Source organism: Amborella trichopoda, chromosome 9 (assembly GCF_054954075.1).
Source record: "Amborella trichopoda isolate Santa Cruz 75 chromosome 9, AtrichopodaSantaCruz75HAP2 v2.0, whole genome shotgun sequence".
NCBI lineage: Eukaryota > Viridiplantae > Streptophyta > Magnoliopsida > Amborellales > Amborellaceae > Amborella > Amborella trichopoda.
In genome coordinates this window covers 10,402,231-10,423,704 of record NC_142344.1, presented here as the reverse complement: position 1 = coordinate 10,423,704, position 21,474 = coordinate 10,402,231, and the positions used below count along the sequence as shown (strand labels likewise).

The 21,474-nt window shown below is 36.6% G+C and overlaps 1 protein-coding gene across 2 annotated transcripts in view; it reads right to left on the bottom strand.

The window, feature by feature from the left end:
* The window catches only part of LOC18424255 (kinesin-like protein KIN-7D, mitochondrial), a 48,543-nt gene that overhangs the window by 8,188 nt on the left and 18,881 nt on the right, over window positions 1–21,474 (bottom strand). Inside the window, exons 8-21 of one of the 2 annotated variants that reach the window (XM_011630643.3) lie at window positions 19,834–19,912; window positions 14,561–14,628; window positions 11,867–11,923; window positions 11,672–11,776; window positions 11,127–11,231; window positions 10,766–10,873; window positions 10,550–10,681; window positions 10,090–10,272; window positions 9,102–9,332; window positions 8,019–8,159; window positions 4,547–4,675; window positions 4,377–4,427; window positions 4,061–4,108; window positions 1,603–1,764 (exon numbers count right to left, since the gene is read on the bottom strand). In XM_011630643.3, the coding sequence (XP_011628945.2) occupies window positions 1,603–1,764; window positions 4,061–4,108; window positions 4,377–4,427; window positions 4,547–4,675; window positions 8,019–8,159; window positions 9,102–9,332; window positions 10,090–10,272; window positions 10,550–10,681; window positions 10,766–10,873; window positions 11,127–11,231; window positions 11,672–11,776; window positions 11,867–11,923; window positions 14,561–14,628; window positions 19,834–19,912 (1,599 nt within the window). The remainder of the gene's footprint in view (window positions 1–1,602; window positions 1,765–4,060; window positions 4,109–4,376; window positions 4,428–4,546; window positions 4,676–8,018; window positions 8,160–9,101; window positions 9,333–10,089; window positions 10,273–10,549; window positions 10,682–10,765; window positions 10,874–11,126; window positions 11,232–11,671; window positions 11,777–11,866; window positions 11,924–14,560; window positions 14,629–19,833; window positions 19,913–21,474) is intronic. The other variant, XM_020661520.2, reaches the window with a different exon arrangement.

Sequence of the window (21,474 nt, the reverse complement as noted above, 5' to 3'; positions counted from 1 at the left end):
ACTTTCAAAACCCCAAAACCCTCCCCAACTGTAGAAAGGACCAAATGGCCACATTCATTTCCAAAAAGATCGAAAAAACCAACTAAAATGATGAATAATGACCCAACATTTGAAAACAATGAATGATATTTTTGTCACTTGTTAACCCCATCAAGACTAGCAAGTTCAATATCAAACTAATAGAATGGACGGTCCAATGAATGGACGGGCAAGTCCATTGGGCCTAAGGCCAATTTAATGGACATTCAAATCCAAGGGGGGCTCACGCGCATAATAGTGGCCACTAGTTCACTGATTCCCAGTTTGGACAGCATGGTCCAGTCCTGTTCTAATAAACACTAGTTTAGATTCCTGGACTTCAAAATTTTGACAAGAAAGCTCCAGATTTATCATATTTGGTTGAGATCATGAATGTTTAGAAGAAGCCACTAGAATATAAACGTTTTTGGGAAAATTACAAAAACCCCCAAAATGAGACTTTCTAGACAACCTCCTCCCAACCAAGTTGTTTATAGCAACTTTTACCCTTCCCCTCCCTCCGCAAGTCAAAAAGTCATATTTGTTTGATAAAAATGCCCATACTTGTACAACCAGACATTGACATGGACTCACACACGACCAAAAATGGTCTAGCAACCAAAAGTGCTAGACCGCCACTATTTTGTGCCGGACCGCATGCCCAAAGTGCCGGACCAACCCTAATTTGTGCCAAACAACATGCTTTCCAGAAGCCCAAAGGGCGAAACCACCCCTATTTTGTGCCAGATCAATGCTTTCCAGAAACCCAAAGTGTTGGACCACCCCCATTTTGTACCGGACAGCACGCTTTCCAAAAGCCCAAACAGGAAGGCATTTTAGCCTTTATCTTATTTTTATTTTTTGATTGGGAGGGCATTTTCTAGGAAAGTTAAATTTGGAGTAAAGGTTGCTAAAAAAAACTTGGTTGGGGGGAGGTTGTCTTGAAAGTCTACTTTTGGGGGGTTTTTGTAGTTTACCCAATTCTTTTTCAATTTTTTTCATACATTATTATTATTATTACTATTATTATCATCATCATTATCATTATCATTATCATTATCATTATCATTATCATTATATATATATATCAGTGCATTCCGGATTATTATTATTATTATTATTAATATTATTATCATCATTATCATTATCATTATATATATACATATATATATATATATATATATATATATATATATATGTGCATTCCGGACTTTGCTTTTCCACAGTAACAAAATCCAATCCATAGAGCATTATAACATATACAATTATACAGTAAAACTAAAGCGAGAAGATAAATCCTCCTAATATGGCTCGACGTCTGTCAACACTGTAGAAATAGACAGCCCTCTCCCATTGGTAGTTTTTCCTTTATCCTAGCCCTATTTCCCACTGCCATTTTAAAAACAATAAAACTGTAATTCAACTAAGGAGATCCTTATTGAGCTTTTCCGAGAACAAATAAATTAAGAACCAGTCTACCAGATAGCATTCGCAAACTTTAGAAGGTACAGAGTTTCTTAAAATCATTGAGAAAAATAATGATGATAATGGGTCGTGCTAAAACATTGACACTTTTATAATCACCTGAAAAAGGATTTGCTTTTTCAACTCATCAACATCCGCTCCAGAGACACCAAGTTCAGAAGATAAAGACACAGGGGTGTGGCAGTTCAATTTAGCTAGCATGGATGCAAGTTGCTGCTGCAGAAGGAGATTTTTCTCCTGCAAATCATTGTTTTGTAAAATCTGCAAGCAAGGAAATATTAAGTTAATAACAGAAACAATAAAACTTAGATTTGTCAATTTTCTTGAATGAAACAACACTTTGCACATATATATATATATATATATATATAGATAGAGAGAGAGAGAGAGAGAGAATAATGATCCTATGTGTCCCTGCCACATGTCGGCTGCATAGGACCCCATTTTGTTACCGTCCGATCTCCATTGGCATCTCGCGGAAAGATGTAGTGCCACGTCCTTGGTAAAGTGGTAAAAATCAACCCATTGAAACGGTTAAAAAAACACACCAAACCTATCTAGTCTCACACTCGGCAATTGGATGGAGAGGAGCTCTCTGATCCGATGAACCTTCTCTCTTTCCTCTCTAGTGGATCAATTTGTGGAAGAGAAAGAAAATGTACTTAAAGAGAATCACAAATAAAGTGGGTTGATCACATAGAAAAAAAGATAGTGGACGAATTAGAGAGAGTAAAAAACATAGAGATAGTGGATTTGAAAAGAGAGCAAGAGAAAGAAGGGGAAAAGAAGTGAAAAAGCCCAGTCACCATTTTCTGTTTCTGTACCCTAAAAAAAATTTGGGCTCTCTCCCTAGTTATTGGAACCACGATTCTGAGTCTTTGTGTTTCTTCGTTAACATGTTTGCTTCTGTTTTAGTCTTATCATTCCAATTGTTCTTACTTTATTTAACATTTTTAATCTCTTCTCCTCTTCTTAAGCTCTTTAAACTCAAGCTAGAAATTTCAGCCACCATAGGTTCACCTTTTCCTCTGATTCCTATCACCCAAGTGTATTTTCCAGTGGCATTTACGGCCACTGGTCATTTTTCCAGTGACCCACTTGTTTATTCAGCTGTTAATGGTGCTTTCTTATAATTGCCTGCATTGGCATCGAAAAGGAAGAGAGAAAAAGTTTTTGGGCTTTGGAAGAGGGGAAGCTCGACCCAAATCCAAAGACTTTTTTTTTTGGAACAAGTAACAGGAAAAAAAACCAAAGACTCTGAGCTTAGAGTGGATCCTCCTAGTGACCACTAGGTCATAAATTGTCCATCTCCGGTTTTCAAATATACCAGTTTTTGTGGACCAAAGTGTAGTTTTCAAGACAGCAGCAGCAAACCCTGCAACTAATGAAAGCTAGTCTTCCATTTTTAATGAGAGAAGCCAAAAGCTTTCAGGCCAAGAAACAAAGCTATTTTCGCAACAACCAGCTTTCTCTCTCCACCAAATATCTTGTTAATGAACAGACTAACTTTTCTTCCATCAAAACATGCCGCATCGTTTCCAGTGAGAGAAACAACGAGCCCAAAAATGGAAACACAAAAGAGAGATGAGCGAGAAACTACTACACGCGCATTTCTAGTGAGAGAAACAACAAGCCCAAAAATAGAAACACAAAAAAAGAGATGAGAGAGAAGCTGCTCCATGCTCCTTCATCCAATCTCAAGAAACCAAGTACAGGGAGCTCAACAGATGTAAAGCAACAAAAATAAAATATTAATTTCCTCACCTTTACCATTTCACCCAATTTTACCGGTGACTTGGCACTACATGTCTCTTCGAGATTAAAGAAGATTGGACAGCATTAGAGTGGGGTCCTATGCAGTCCGCATGTGTGAGGGGCTCATAGGATCATTACTCATATATATATATATATATATATATATATATATATATATATGGGTGCCATTTGTATAGAGTCAAGGCTCTAAACAATCAAAGTAAAGCGCACCTTCAATAGTATCGAGAAATGTGGTTTTAATATTGGAAATCTTTGTGATAGCTTAAAATATATTTTCATCTTTAATTATAAAATTTAAAGCTTCAAAAATAGTGTAGAATCAGCAAATCCACAAAAACATGAAAATCTTGAAAATTGACGATCCAAAAGTGTGTTACAAGATGCTACTATTTCCAAAACTTGAAATCCATTTTTTTTTTCCTCACGTCCAAGTATCTTGATATCAAGACGATCAATTTGAGGATATTTGGGCATCAAAACAACCTCTTCTAATGAAATTTTTGAGGTGGGCTCTAATCTCTAATTTGATTGTTTAGAGCCTCGGCTCTCTCTCTCTCTCTCTCTCTCTCTCTCTCTCTCTCTCTCTCTCTCTCTCTCGATATATATATATATAGATAAATAAGAAACGCAAGCCAGGAATACATTAACAAAAGCATAAATACTGATGACATTTCAGAAGTAAATGAACTATGAAATAATATCTCAGCAAAGAACATATATGTGTTAACCACTTTGCACCTTAATTTAAAACATACAGGTAAGGCAAATAGCAATTAATTACCTTCTCATTTAGTTGTTCCTGAAGGATTCGATTGTCTGCTGATTTTAACTGCATCAATTATATTCTATTATTAATAAATTGACGTGAAATAAAATATTATAATCCATTGTGTGTCAAAATATGGGCAGCAACACAGATTAACACAAGATTGACATTTTAAAGCATTGCATGAAGATATTAGTGAAAGAGTGCACCAATCACAAGAACTCAATTCCAGCCCATGAGATTAAATGCACATTTTATGAATTTGAAACACATCCTATTAACCCAGATTTGTGAAGAACAAGAAATAAAGTAAATAGAACCATAAGTTTACCTCCAATTCAAAAGCTTTCTCATTACACTGTGTCATCAGCCTCATGACAGTCTGTTTAACAAAACCATCGACAATCAACGTGCATCAGCCATAAGAACAGAAAAATAAAGTGCATGCCAAATCTATAAAAGATGGCATAAAATGATACAAACAAGAAACAAGAAAAACACCTGCTGCATATCTACTGATGATGCATTGGCCAAAGAAGCTTCCCCACTCTCTCTGATGCGTTTTTCTAGAATCCTCATTTGTTGTTGCTTTTCTTGGATTTCAGTTTCCAACTTCTGAATCTGGGATTTCTAAACAAGCCAAAATATAGCCTCTAAAACTATGGAATAAACCATAAAGCATATATCACACTAAAAATCTTGATCAGGAAAAAGAAGCACGAATGTGAACCAAAAAACCAGACAAATGCACTTAGTGAGGGAAACAGAGTGACACAATGTAAGGCCACATACAAATAATAGAAAAAGGAAACTTTTCCATAGCCCATACTAAGTTAAGTTATTTCCCCAAGAATAGTGGCAAACCTTTTGGAAAAGTAATAGTACCAGCGTACCAGTAGGAAAAGTAATGAGGAAAATACTCTAGAGAACTTTCCTACTTGAATGCCTAAGGTCTAGCTATATTTTAGCATCACTGACACTGATAATGTACCTGAAATGCTTGTCAACACTCACGACATACCGATTGAAACTTCTACAGAGCGTATATATGTGCATATGCATGCACAAGTTTCTATACGAATGTGTGAGAATATACAAGTGCAAGGAGAGAGGGAAAGGGACAGAGAGGGTTATTCCTGTATTTTGTAGTTGTAGAGATTTAAGAAGTAGAATTGGAAGTTTAGTCTTTTAAAAAAGATGGATATAGATAGAGATTAGCATGGTTGGTTGGTTAGGATATGTTAGACTTGATTTTAAGAGATAAGGGAGAGATAGAGTTTAGTTTTCTATTTTTATTTTATTATTATTCTTGAGATTATTGGTCATTGAGTAAAAATTTTGATCTTATGAAAAGGTCTTTTGTGGACTCCCTTATAAAACCAGAGAGAGTATAATCTCTCAACGCTTTTTATTTTATTTTTTTGTATATTATTTTCTCCCTGCATCAGAAATTGATGTTGGGACTGATGTAGGGAAAATAATAAACCAGAAAATTAAAAATAAAAAATAAAGATTTGAGATATTATACCCTCTCCCTGGGTCTGCAAGGGAATTCCCCCCAATCTTTTCACAAGATCAAACTCTTTACTCAATCATCAATCACTCTCTCTACAAAGAACGGACATGCTCCCTTTAAATAGAAACTTATAAGGACTAATAAAATAAAATAAAAATAAGCAATTAAACTTCAGTTTTCCCTTATCTCATAAAAACAAGTCCAACATATCCTAACCAACCCAACCATACTAATCCTTATCTATATATCCATCTTTTAAAAAAAAAATAACCTAAGCTTCTAATGTACCCTTTAAATCTCTAAAACAAAAAAAGACAAGAAAAACCTTAAGGAAAACTAAAACCCAACCTAAATCTAAAATTATAAAAATAATAAAATTAAAAAACCCACTGCATCGCAAAGACGGAGAGAAGTAACCACATCATAGAGAATATCAAGCAGAAACAAAACAATTTTAGGCATCCAATTATGCATGTCACCCATTTCTTTAGAATAAACAATTGAATATTAGGATAAGTGTTGGGTTTTTGTGGCCATTTAAAGGCCTTATGTGAGCATATAACGAATTTTATTATAGTAGAACAATGAACTCTTGTGGGAGTATGGTCCAGAGGAACCGAAGTTGGCAATATTGATGTCAAGACTCATACAAGGCTTGACGAGTTAGGCCAGTAGAGTACTAAAACCTTAAAGATACCTGGGCAAAGCACACAACCGAGAAGGGTTAGCAGGGTTACCCCTTGATAAGGTCGGAGATGCCCAGGGTAGTTAGCCAAGGAACTTTGTGACCCTTGTGTGTGATTAGTGGGCCTGAAAGGACAAGATCCAAATCCTCATCATGACCAACACACGACATGTACATATGATAGTCGTATCGAGAAGTAAACACCACTCAGGGTGTTGCATGTACGTGTGCGAGAGATAGACACCATGCACCAATTGTGATATGTGTGCATAGATCTGTGTGTCCTAGGCTTGTCCCTAGGGGAACCTGAAATGCATAGACAAGGATTATGTCCCCTCACCTATTTGTTGACTTTATTAGCCCAATCATAAACCTCTGTGATGGATTGTGGGTGATGGGAACTACTGGGCCAATTTGAGAAACTGAGTGCGGTTCATGGTCTCTAGTAGAAGATAAGAGTGCTTTAGTATTTTCGCATTTTTCTTTACATAGTTGGATCTGAATCGCTTCAAATTAATTTAGAAATAATTAATTTGGTTGTAAATGATTGTTAGATTGATAAAACAAATTTTTAGAATTCTCTAGACATTTTATTCAGAGAGAAAAATAAAATAGTAAATATTTTTTAAAAAATTATTTTATTAATTTTAAAATTATTAATACACATAGGGGCCCATTATAGTCCATGGGCCCCCACCAAGTTAGAGGATGTGGGGAAGTACGTGGGGCGCTCTAGAGGCTCCATGGGTGGCACACCCCATATAGTGCATCTCCTTCCTATTTTGTTGAGGCCTGCAATATGCCATTCAATTGATTGAATTGAAAAAGAAAAGGTTTTGAAATAAAAGATGTTTGACTTTTCAAAGAGGCATGAGTAGAGAATGAATGGAAATAAAAAGAAAGAGAAATATATTTTTCATGTATTACATATTGACAAGATTAGGTTAAGGAAGTTGAAGGATAAGGATCTAGCATTTTCCATGATATCATGATGGCCAATCTATGGATTGTAAGGCTAAGATCTCTCATCCCACAGGTCTCTTTTGATCAATGGTCAAGATCGAATCTCCATGAGGATGTCTAAACCCTAGCAACCCTAACCCTCACTATGAGGTTGCATATTGTCTCATTTGTAGGGTCCCATCTCTACACACCATAACTCACCTCTCTCTCTCCTAAAAGAGCCTCATGCCACCCTCTCTCTCTGATATCTCTCATCTCACTAGCCACTCTCCATATTTAGAAAAATACTGAGAAGAAAAGAGGGCCACGCCCCAACCTTGTGAGCCTAGAGGGGCACGCCCCATACACATAGTTTGAGGCCTCATTCTTGTTTCACTTTGCTCTCACCATTGAAGGGTTTCTAGCCAAGACTTCCTGTACTTGTGAGATCTAAAGAAACAAATTGATCCCGTGTGCCATCGGAGGAGTAGACCCTAGTGGGGTGTATCAAGTCCAACTGGGGTAATCCTTTGGCACTTCAATTTTTGTTACTGCAGTTTGTGTTTCTTGCCCCCAAGTCAATATTATGTAACTTTTGTTATTGAAATAAAAGAGTTGTATTATGTGGCAACAAGTGAGAATCCATTTTGAGTTCCTTCTTTATTTCTTTTGAGTTTAGTTTCTAATATTTGGACCTCTATAAGTATTCTAGCCAGTTGAGAAAAAACAATTTTAAACTACATATACCATGTTAGTTCAACCTGTCCAACTTTCAATAAGGAAATGAAATTCAGCACGTTTCAACATAAATTAGGGAAGAGAATATGTACTTGACTCTGATCGCCATCAGGACCATGCAGAGACTGCTCCTTTAGACGTTTCAGGGTGCTACTGCTGAATGCAACCTCACCAGCAAGCATCTTAACCTGTTCCACAAGTAGATCCATCTCATCGGCCATAGTCATTCCACTCTGCATTCCAAAATACGAACAAATGTAAGTTCACTGTTTACCAGCATTGTGTGATTTATTATTGGATAGATCCACTTGGTATAAAAACGAATACAAAAAAAGATCACAACAAAACATGGATGGTAGTCATGATAAAGCTTCAACCAATGCCACTACAGAATGATTTCTCCACAATAAGACAAACAGTCACAGATAATCCTAATAAACAATAGAAACTTGTAGAAACAAACATAAAAGATTCTTAGACTTTCTCTAGATACTTAGACTTTCTCTAGACTTAGTGATTAAGTGCATGGAAATTACGAAGCATAGCTTCTCAGATAAGAGGTTATGGTGTAACGACCACAACACCAGCATCCAAGTTACAATTCCCACCTTAACCACCCAAAGAAGAAACTTATCAAACATGGTTTTGGGCTCTAAAACCAGACCTTGAGCATAGCAAGTCAAAGTATGAATTCCCAGCTTATCCACCAAAAGAAAAGGAAAGAAATAAACATCGATCAGGGGGTGCAGGGCTAATGACAAGTAGAGCAGGGTGCCCAGTCAAATCAAGAGAAATTATCAGTTCAAAATGAAGAATACCATGAATTCATTGTAGATATCAACTAACTGAATACAGCCAAATATTTCCACCGTCAACATCCATGCCAAAATCAATTTCTATTATGAACCAACAAAAGTAAGTCTAGAAATAATGTATATCATATTCTTGTATGTGTTCAAACATGAACACCATATGATAATATGATATGCATTATTTCTAAGCAATCTAAATCCAATGTAATTAATAATTAATTTCTAACAATCAGAACAAATGAAAGCGGAAGAACCAAAAACGATAGGACATAGTTCCCATATTGCACATTACATATACAACAAGTCATTAACTCAACTACATCAAATGTTAAAAAGCAACAAAAAAAATAAAATAATACATACTGGCGGAGTCCTGCAGCCGTGAACTGTACCACTGAAAAGGTCCCCTGCTTGGCTTGATTCAGTAATTGAACTAATGATAGGGGATTGCTCATCATTCCTCTTGCTGAATGATCTTCTTATAGTGTCACAGGATTGTTCTGATGTGATTGACAAAGCAGATGATGGAGAGTCCTTTTGAGGATTCTCACTTTCAAGTAGAACAGAAGAGGTCTCATGTAATTTATCCAGTTTCTGAAAAACACATATGAAACAGGAGAAAGCTCAAAACTTAATGTCACAAACCACAACGCAGCATATCTATATTACAGTGACTAATGCAAGAAAAGTGACCAAAAACTGCAGTATTTAAAAGGAGCCACTTCAAAAGGACATACAACACCAATGAATTAGATACATGTAAAGTCATCATCATCATAGCCTTTTTCCAACTAATTGGGATGGGCTAGATACATGTAAACTACAAATTAAAATTTTAAAAGAAAAACAGGCTAATAAATATTAGGGCTCTCAAGCTCTAAATACTATAAACAATGAGTCATACCTACATATATTCCAAAATACTGAACCTTTACAGGGCTTATGCAAAAGTACATCAAGGGAAAAATAACTTAAATATATTGTTACAAATAACAAATGACCAAAACCGAACTACATTTCAATGCATAAAGATTAACATATTTACCGTTAACTTTTTGTATGCAACATAGACAGAATTTAACTATCGCTTCTCCGAACCTAAAATATCCATTTAGACTTCTAATTTCAGTTTTATATATATAAAACCATATGCAACAAGATAAGATGATTCCAACATATGCAAGTAAAAATTTTATGACGAATACAGACCAATTTGCCAAAGGTTATGATACATTTTATGATGAATACAGACCAATTTGCCATAGAATAACCATAACCTACACCACATATCAACCTTATGAAGCCATGAGCAATACTAGACTGTACACAGTTGAATGATATAGAAGCATACATCATCCTCGCCAAAAGAATGTCGACGATGATGACCAGATCCATCATTCAAGCTCCCTGGAATGGTGTTCTTTGTTGAAACAAGAATCAGCTTTGTTAACCTCTGAATTCTGCTCATAAGGGCTGCCTTGGCCTCCTCCTCCTCCTCTAATCTTGATTGCATTTTCACTTGACCTTCTTCCAACTGTAGGAAGTAAATAACGATAATGTCATGAAATAATCATTTCTCACTTAGACAAAAGTAATGTGAAGCTCTGGGTTGGTGAGAGAATATTTGAGATTATTTTTTGAAGGTCAAGGTAATTTCAAGGTTCCAATAGGCATGAATAAACAAAATAATCGCATACAAATGAAATAAGATATTAGAAACTCACAAATGAAATCAATGCATACGGTGCTCTAAATTTGAAAAAATCTAAGTGACATTGTAATAACATATGGAGATAACTTAGGAAGATAACCTTTTGCCTCAAGGTCAGGATCTCCTCTTCATTTATGCCGACAAGCATTCCCTTCTTTAATTGATCAAGTTCCTGCTTCAAGTTAGAAATTTCCTTTTGATACTTCTTAATTAATGATTTCTCATCAATTATCTGGAAATTCAAAACAAGCAACATGTCAATTTTATAAGAAAAAAACACAACTCTGTCAAGTAACAAGGTTACAAGCTGACGTACCCGATTTCTTGCAGCACGAATTTCAACCCTCTTCGCCCTACTTGCAAACTTTAGGGTGTTGTGAGTTTCCTCCATGTTACTGGAAGCTGGGGTTACTGTGCAAATAAGCTGAAGAAGATATTGCACCAAAACATTGTCAAATGACTGAAAAAATAAGAGCTATTTCCAAAATCATGACACCATGACCATACCTCAATGTCGAAAAATTAAATATATACACAATGGGAATATCAAAAACAAATCATACAATATACTCCAGCAACAAAAACTTCCAATACAACCTTGTCCATCATGGTGGCCAAGAAAAAAGAAAAAGCAATTGGGAAAGGAAAAAAACTTATGTCTTCCTAATCCAACTCACCGAAACATGGCCATGACCACTCAAAGAGGACTGGAGAAGACGAGTAAGCTTTGAATCACGATAAGGTATGTGAGATGCTTTCCCATCACTCAGCTTTCCTATTACCTGGAAAGCGAGAAACCGAACGAACGTAAAACAGAGTGCATTAGATTGCACATAGATTATGGGATTTAGCATACATGAGTTTAGTTAGTTCAAACTTCAAAACAATAATGACCCTTTCGAAATAGCTGGAACATATTGAAATTTAGATCTTTTTTCTTTTGAAATTCAGATTACTATACAACAATTCAATTCATATGATAATTTATCTATATGAATCCAGGATTTCATAAAATCCTGTGGTGTTGGGATCAGCTTCCATGTTCTGAACTCATAAGGAAAGCAAGCACACCCCTAAACATGAGAAGTTGAACACACAAAGTACATTAATTTACTTCAAAAGTTTAGCTGTGAATGGATAATGCTGCCTAAATTCATATACCAGTGCGAATGCAGCTAAAACACAACTGTCAAGATGCTCTCCAGTAGAACAGGTCACCTACCGTGCCAAGAGTTAACAGACTCTTGTTGATGTAAGAGCCTTCTTTCCTTCTCAATCCCGTCGTCTCAGTCTTTGAGCTCTCAGATCCAGCTAAATCAATCAAATTCTACAAGAAAAAATAAAAAATGACCTGCTGGGAGAATCTCATAACTTAACAAGGAATATGCAACACAGCCAAAGAAAAAAGGAGTCTTACAAGTTGAGATAAGATCACTCCATCATAGTCATCCCCATGGGCACTACTTTCAATCATCTGTAGATATTAAAAAGTAAAATATCTATGCTTATAAACCATGAAGCTTGCTATGAGTAGACAAAAGAAGCTAACTACAAGCACTACAGAAACAGTCCCATAGGTTTAACCAACATGAAAATCCACGAAAAGCTGGAAGTGATACTCCAAAAGCTTGGAATAGGGAATCAGTATAAGAAAATGTCAATTGGATCAGCCACAAAAACATTAACAACAATAAAATGAAGTGTGTTGTTGTATGCAATTTATAGAAGCAACAAATACAATTTATAGAACGAACTGTATTTGTTCAAACCAAAGTTTCAAAAAATGGTCCGCCCAGGACACCTCTGACCACACGCCTAGGGCTTGTCAGGAAAGAAAGTTTTTAGTACATTGAAGCTAAAAAAAACAACAAAAGCAAAGGATATATAAGAATTGATGGGCAGGGGTTCATATTTTTTATGATGATGTTAATACTAATGAGGATGAAGAAGGGGAAGACAATGTAGGCATGGTTGCTACACTGAGCTCACAGAGTAAGAGGGGTTTTGGGTCTAAGAAGCCTCGTATGAAAAGGCCAATTAATCTTTTTTTACAAACAACCCCAAGACAATAATTGAGAAAGGGAAGGGTAAGTGGAAAAAGCAAATGAAAATAGATTTAACAAGGAAAACAGAGGCCAGGTGGTTCAATACATCACTCGCTAGTTTTACCATGCGAACATTTCTTTTAATACCACTCACTTGAATAGCTTTCATACAATATTGGAAGCAATTAGGCAATTTGGTCCAGGGTTGAAACCAACGCCATATGAGCTTGGCAAGCCACTATTGAAGAAAGAAGTTTATGGTAGGATATAACAAGTGCAATGTGAGGCTCCACCCCGACTCAATGTCCAAGACAAAAGTGCTTATGGAACTTGACTTATATCGTTACTCAATCGGGACACTTAGGACAGACATTGTTGTTAGGCAAAAGACAAAGATATATATCCATGAAAGTTGAAGATGCATTTATCATTTCAATTTAACTTGACTCTACTTTTCTAAATTCTAAATTTACACAGAAATATATGTACTCTACTTATATCTATTGTTAAATGTATTATAGCCTCTTGGTGAGCCAACCATAGATAAATTGTACCCAACTTGCAAAGTATGGCACAACAGATTTTCAACTTGACTTGTACATCGCCGGCTGCATGACATAGTGAATATTTTATTTACCCTCATCTCCTATCAGTTTACGACAATAACTTTATCGATATTTTGTTTAAAATGAAGAATTGTAACAGGGCAATGGTATACTACGAAACAAGTACATACAAAGAAGAGAAATCGACTTGAGCAGAAGAGACTGAATGACTTTATTTTTGTTCAGTACAATCAAAGGCTGAAAAAGCGCCATCTAGAGCGTTATCAAATTGAAGACCCCATACTTGTGAAAGATTTAGATGCAACAAGAAAATGGTTGGTCCAGCCCAATGGTGGAGATGAGCCTATATTCAAGGGAGAGAGCTTGACATGGACCCAAGTGCAAGTGGCGGCTGAATTGGCATCGAGCCCTATGAGAGCTACTAGACCCCAAACGCAGAGAAAGGGGAAGGAAATGGCATAGGCAAAGGGAGAGGGGAAGGGGAAGAAGAATGTACAAACGAAGACGAGGATGATGATCTTGGTAGAAGACGAGGATGCATACTCAAAGGAGATAGGGGAAGACGGTTTTTACATGGAGGAGGATGACAAGGATGATGATGGCTTGGCATCATCATTAGATTGAGATTGACTGCAGGCCGAACGTCACCCTTGTGTTGCTTGTGATGATGAAACTCAACCTCATAACTGAGTTCATCATATTTGTGGGGTGAAGAAGACTTCTTTTTGTAGTTTATGGCCTTTGATTGTTGGATGTAACTTTTTTTCAATGACTTTTGAGTATCTGTTGTAACTTGGGACCGGAGAGATTTAAATGACATCTCAAGTCGAATTTATCTTTTAATGTTGCTTTTGAGTTTTAACTATTTCATTTATAGTCTAAAGTCGTAATATGCATGTTTGATCTGTACTTCTGACATATGAACAACAAATTCTATACAAAACTAACTTATTAAATAAAAAAAAATCAATTCTATATAAAATAAAATGGGAGGAGGTGCGAGGGGCCTAACAAACCACAAGCATCTGCCTTTTCCCAAGGCAGGCTGCCTTTGTGTATGGGCACCCACCTTATTCCCTGGGCAGCCCAAACCCCTGACCACCTAGGCGGCCGCATCCGCGTTTCTGAACCTTGTTCACTAATTTACAAGTTCATAAACAAGTTCAGGTACATGTTCATATGGTCCATGTTATATTAGCCTATAGTAATCCATGCAAAACCTGAACTCCACAACACGTCCTGGAACATAAGTTATTGTCATGAGCCGTCCCACTCATCTTCCAGATATAAATGAAGCCGTCACATCCAAATCACAGAATTATATGCGGAGAAAAATCTCTATTTCAAGTTCATGCAGAAAACATATACCGCAAGTCAATAAACAATTATACAGAACCTGTCATTCATCATTCACAAGACCAATATAAGAAGAAATATGAGAACACGATAAGTTTTGCAAGAAATAACCCTTAAACTTTATATGAAGAATAAAATGCATACCAGAGTAAAGATAGTGTGGCTCCGGCTGCTCAACAAGTTAAAGTTGTTCGAGCCAACATGACGATGCTCTGGCATCAGTTCCAACTTGATGAATTAGAAAATTGTCAAAGGAAAATCTATGATATGCTACAGATCAAAGAACTTCATTTAAATAAAACAAGTGCAAAAGAACTCCCATATAAGAGAGGAACCAGTATTTTATGACCAGGAGACCTACAGGATGCTAAAACATCACTTCGAAATTCAAGACAGCACCGCAAACTACTGATATATATGTCAAGTACATGACAAGTATTTATTAGGCAATCAGAAAATTAGCAGACAGCAAATGCATCGATTGAGGCAATCACGAGCTCATTTATGCATGCATATGTTGAGAGAGTTCACAACAAGCATCAATCACAAAAATGGACATCTTAGATTCACAAATGTGTCACGTCATTGACAATGCTCACCAACTCAGGAGTCAGTTTCAACTCCACAAGCTTCAGAGTCAATCCAACCTAGGACTCAGTTCAGTGAACTCAGCAACTTTGAAAGCATAATTTATGGTAAATAAAGAACTTATTAGTATATACTATAATAGGGAGAAATGAAAATATAAACTACAAACTAAAAACTCATTTTTAAGAAATGATACAGGAGTTTTTTATAAGAAATAAAATTTGAAATTTTTAAAAAAAAACTATAATATATGTGTGGGATATATATATATATATATATATATATATAGAGAGAGAGAGAGAGAGAGACAAACAGAAAGAGGATGTGGGGATGGGGACAGGAGAAGGGGCGGTGGGGTGTGTTTCGGGGGTCAGGGGAGGGAAGAATTGAGGATAAGAGAAAAACTATAAAAACGAGGTAAATCCAAATTAGTCTCACATAGAAGGAAGGAGATAGGCAAGGGAACAGACATGATAAAGAGAAGGACTTGTCTTCCCTTCTTCATAAATCTTCATTGATCTTTACTTATATTAAATTAAGACGAGGTTCAAATTACCTCTTTAGTTTAATTTTGGCTGGTTTTTTTGTCCACGCTCATTATTTTCTAAAAATGAATGTTGAGATCTTCTCTTCATGACAAAGACTTAAGCAAGAAAACAAAAGCTCTTCAAAACGTGACTTGTAAAATTACATGAACAATTGTACATAAACTAAGCCCTCATGATTTTGTGTTCTTTTCCTTTCACAGAGCAAACCAGAATTGCTTAAGTCTGACCTGACAGATCCAAGATATCCAACTATAATTATTACAAACACGACACGCTTTATGTATTAGCCATAAGAAAATCATGTCCAAAACCTTTAACCCTGGGCATATGACACTATTGTTGAAAGTTTTTACTTTTTAGAGGGTCATCCATTTTTGAGATTGAAGAGATGCCAAGAGATTGTTCGTAGGCCAAGAGTGCTTCGCGGTCCCCTTTGTGCAGTAGTTGGCCAGGGAGAGTGAGGGCTAAATCCTCAATAAACTAACGCATGGCATGCACACATGACAGCTGCAAAACGAGAAGCAACCTTGCAAACGACTACATGTACATGTGTATCGAGAGAGTCCCCCTTACACTAAAGTGATATATGCATATGATTGCTCTTAAGAGGGGAACTTGTAATCCACATTTCAAGACAATAGTTCTACTATTTATTGTCGGCTTTGACAAGACAATCATGAGCCCCTATATGAGACAGTGGGTCATGGATCTCATTGAGTTGGGTCAGCTGGAGTGCCCTGAAAACGATTTTTCTTGACCCATAAGTACCGATCAAATTCTTGAAATTTTATTTTCAGCTAAAGAAGTGCACATTTGATTTTAAAAAAAAAAATTCAGAATCTTTAAAATCATTTCAACAATAAAAAGCGCTAAAAGATTATTTTTGCAATCTCCAAAAGTTCCAAGGGCATTATGCGACCCATGGGGGTACAGCCAAGGGGCTAGCCCCACACATTGGGGGCCCCACATGGATGTGGGATTTGGAGCCCATATGGCCTACACATCCTTGCCTAGTAAGGGTGTCCATGTCTTTTCCTTTTAAGTTATGTTGATATTTTAAGAAGGATTTTCTTAGAGAAAATCTTTTGCGAAAGATTTTGTGAGCATATTTTATGGAATAGAAAATATTTTATATTTGGAAAATATTTCTTTCAATCTTTGAATTTGACCAAAGCTATTTTACATTGAATTCCTGCGATATTTTTGTGAGAGAAAAGGAAAATCTAGTGAAAATAGACGACGAGATTTGAATAGTCTTATCCTAGATTGACTAGAAGCTAAAATGCGTCAAAGAATAAGAGGATAAAGTTCCTAGACACCTCTTGAAATCATGATGGCTAGTTCTTGCGATGGATGACTCGTATATATTTTTCTCTAACTTCATAGATTACCTAGGAGTAATATGGCCAAGAGAAATTCTAATTCTAATAGACATTCCTAAACCTTTTGAAATCTGTAAATAAAGGGTACCATCTGACTTCTAATCGCCTCTCTCTCCTCTCTCTCTCTCTCTTCCATGCCTCTCATCTCTCTCTTGTCTCTCAAGGGGATGGCACACCCCACCCTAGAAGCCCTAAGGGGTGGCAGCACCACCTAGGGCTCATAGAGGGGCACAACCAGCCCACTTTGAAAAAGGAAGATGCCACTAAGGTAGAAAGCCTTAAGAGTCTCAAAAGGTGATAGAAAACCCTAGGTCCAGCATATGCTTTCTTAAGCTTAGGTATGAAAAAGGTACTGCCAAGAGCTACCCAAGTCAAAGAATTCAGCAGGGCCAATACGATTAGAGTACGCCAGAGGTCAACTAATCAAGTGCAAGGTGTATCAAGTCCTAAGGGGTGACCCTAGGCAAACCTTCCTGGCTGTTTTTTGTTTATTTTTTAACCAATATTGATTGGTTTAATGCAATTTCCAAGAACATTATTTGTACAAGAATTCATGGTCAAAGTTTGTAGTCAGCCCTTGGATTGAGTCATACTTATTTAGCAGCAAAAAGAAAGATCCTAGGTTGTAAATAGTGCTATTTTTCTTATTTACAGCATTGTTTTGTTGCACTCATAAGTGGAACAAAGTTATATTAATAAAAGACAAGAAAAAAATTTTAATTTTATTCTATAGAATTCTACATAGCCACCTTTAAAAAGAACAAGGTTTTGCCCATGAGTGATGTTTATGAGTTGCCGTGCGCTAATTAACCTGCCTCTTAAGATCCTCAATCTCTTCATCTCTGACATCTTGGAGGAGGCCTACAAGAGCTCCCCTTCCACAACCCCTTCTCGTTGCCATAAGTTCACAAAAATCACAAATCCCACACAGACAATCGGCGAAACTCTAGAAAACAAATTAAGTTCTACGCTGAATTTGGCAATCCCGAGGATAAAATCAGCAAAACATTGGCTAAAATCAACAAATCCAAGTCCAAAATCAGTAAACCCAAGACTTGGTTGCAGTTCTTGGCCTTGCTGTTGAAAAAATCTGAGTTTTAATACGGAACTGATATAGAGAAATTGATGAAGAGCAAAAGTAAGCAACACTTCAAGCCAAACACGCAGCACGTAGAATAAACCTAGGATTTCTTCCTCAAATACCTAGATAGAGTTTTTCTTTCTTGTCTCAGAAACAAACACTGTGAATCAGTCCTCTAGGCATTACGCATCACTTTTATATCCTATTTAATTTTTAAAAGACCAATAAGTTTCCATTCAAATAATAAATCGACCCAAAAGTCCCAAATTAACTTCTAAAACAAATGACCTCCGACTGTTCTAGACAATAAAAGCAATAGAAAAATAAGTAAAAATAACCCTTGCTCTTCTTGTTCTTCGTAGTATCCCTCCTAGGATGGACATCCTCCAAGTACACGAGAATAAGGAGGAATATATGCTCCAACAGAAGATACTCGTCACTCAGTCCACTTGAAGGACTTTGTGCATCACCATGTCTGAGTTTATCTACTTAGATTTGGCCATAACTGCCCACCAGTACTCTACAACTTGGATCAGATTTGTCCCATTCAGAACTATCTCTAGTTTGAATTTGAGGTGAATTTGACAGCTATCAAACGTGGTCCAACAGTCTAGAGTGCCATTTCAGGCTTTATCCCCAGCTCTCCTCTTTTCTTCTTCTTTTTTTTTTCCTCTTTAACTTTGTCTATGACTTTCTCCATGATTTTTTCCCTTTTTTTTTTGGGGGAATCTCTATGTGCAATTTTTCTACAATTATTGATGTGTCAATCCCTTAGATGAGCATCCATAACCAATGAACAGCCTCCGCCTTCTCCTAGCACCAGATCCAACATCCTGGAAACTTCAAATATCCAGATCATTTCAATGGCTATGACTCTCAGGCAACAATGCAACATGACATTGTTCCTCAACCTTCTAATCTGAAAGATTTTAATATGCAGATTAGTTGGCTATTGATGCCATTGTTATAGCCAGGCTTCTAAATTTGATGGAGCATCACATCATACTCAGGTGTTTCTTAGGAATTATATACCATGGAAATTGGCATTCATGTCAGGTGTTAGGTTCCTCATGCCATGAAAAACAGGAAACTCATGACATGGCTATATTATGAAGAGAGCACAAAATTCGGCAAATTTTAACAACATTTCATTTCATGATCAATTGCCAAAAAAAAAAAAATCAATTATCCTTGCTCCTGTACAGGGCGCTTAGCCAAAAACAGAAGCAAGCCAAAGAACAAAGGGAACTCCAATTCCTAGCATGTCAGAATAGGGTCTTTAAGACCAAGAGAACTAAATGCCCAGTCTTGGAACAAACATTTACCAGTAATCACCTCTTTTTTTCCCTTCTTTTAAAAAGAAGAGAAGTTATATAGGTGCATAGACAAAAAAAGGCATGCACATACCACACATGCATGTATACCACAATTTAATTATACATTTAGACATGAATACATGCATACTTTTTCCAAATAAAAAGAACAATGATAAAAGGGGATGCAATGACCTAAATCTTCACAAGATCCTCTCAATAGCATAAGGGACCTCATCAAAAAAAAAACATGAAATACAACATGTATGCACAAAACTCAATTGACAAAAAACAAAGCCTTATGATGAAAACAGCAATAACAGATCTACATAGAAATCATGCAAGAGAAATGGATGCCCCTTCAAGTAGAGATACAAGTGCTCATACAACTCTATAAAATCCAATAATACATCCACCAAGAGGCAAATAAACAGCATTCACAACATTAAAATGCAAAACAATGAAAAAGAAATGAAGCACAAGAAAACAGCATCCCACCAACTACCTTCACCAGCAGCAATGAAAGAGAGCGCATGTCCAGGAGATAAGACAACTTCCTCCTTAATACCCTCGACATAAGTGCCCTGAAGAAATTAAGAATAAATACTAAAGAAAAATATATGTAACTTTTATAGACATAACAAGTATCTTGATTTCATGCTCATACAGAAGAAATGACAATTATATTGATTTCACGCCTAAATTTTTTTCTCAAGGGTTACTTGTTGGGTGTGTGTGGCCATTAAAGGCCTCAGTAGTGCTTGTACATGAACTTATTGATATAATGGAACATGAACTCCGTAGGAGTGTGGTCCCGTGTAGACTATACTAAGCAAATGATGTTTGCTGATACCGGACTGTGCTTAACGTGCTAAGTCAGTCTGATTAGGAAAAACCCATGCTACTTGGGCATAGTAAACAAACCAATAAGGTTATGATGGATCATCCCTTAATGAGGTTGGAGCATGCCCGGATGTGTGAGGCGAGGGACTGTGTGACCCTTGTATGTAATGGAGGCTTTTAGAGATGGGGCCAAAACCTCGTCCATGTACCATCACACGACATGCACATTGACAGCCGTTTTCGCGAAAGCGAGCTACCTTTCAGGGTGAAGCGCGTGCATGTGTGAGATATAACCCTTATGCACCATCGAACAATGGATTGCATCAGGTCTAGGTGACCATGGTTTCGTCTTTAGGGGAGAATCTGAAATAGGCTGGAACTACGGACCTTTTGCCCATTGGCTAGACTTTGGTGACCCACTAATGATCCCCTGCATGGACTGTGGGTCATAGGCAACGCTAGGTCGGTTTGAGAAAGCATGTGTGGATCGTAGTCCACAGTTGAAGGTGGAGTGACCCAATGTATATTTATTTCGAGACCATATGAATCATTTTCCCATCAAAATATTTAATTATGTTTATTTTAATAATCTATGATTTTTTTAATTACTATTTGAATTTTTCTAAATCTCTGGATATTTTATTTATCAAATTTTGATTTGTAAAAACAGATATATTGATTTTACATTGATTTAATTATTCAAATATGATTTTATTAATTTTTAAAAATTATATTATTTTAAATATTGCATGAAAGGCCCAATAGGCTTTATGGGCCCACCATGACAAATTAGGTGGGGCCCATTGTGTGCCACAAAGGGTGGCATGCCCCACCTAGATGGCTATCTATTTTTGTAGAGCACAAGCTCTTGGCTTGAGGGAAAAGAAAGGTGTGTTTTAGAAAGCTTGTGCCTTAAGGAAATTTTGAATCAATTTTGGTATGTATGAGAAGGCATATGCATAAAATAAAAAAGGATAATATTATAATATATTAATTTTTTATTTGAATTAATTGATGGGAAAATAGCTTAGGAAGTGGGGGATAATGGTTTTAGCACCTTCCATATAATATTGATGGCCCATCTATGGAATTGACGGCTCATATCTCTCACCCCACAAGTCACCCGAGATCAATGATGCATATTTAATCTCGCATGAAGAAGCAAGCTATGAAAACCCCTAAGAAACCCTAAATCTATTGATGCCCTATAAAAAGGGGAGTACCCTACCCAAAATCTCTACACCTAACTTTCCATCTCTCTCTCACAACCTACATAGGGGGCACGCCCCACTCATAGAAAGCT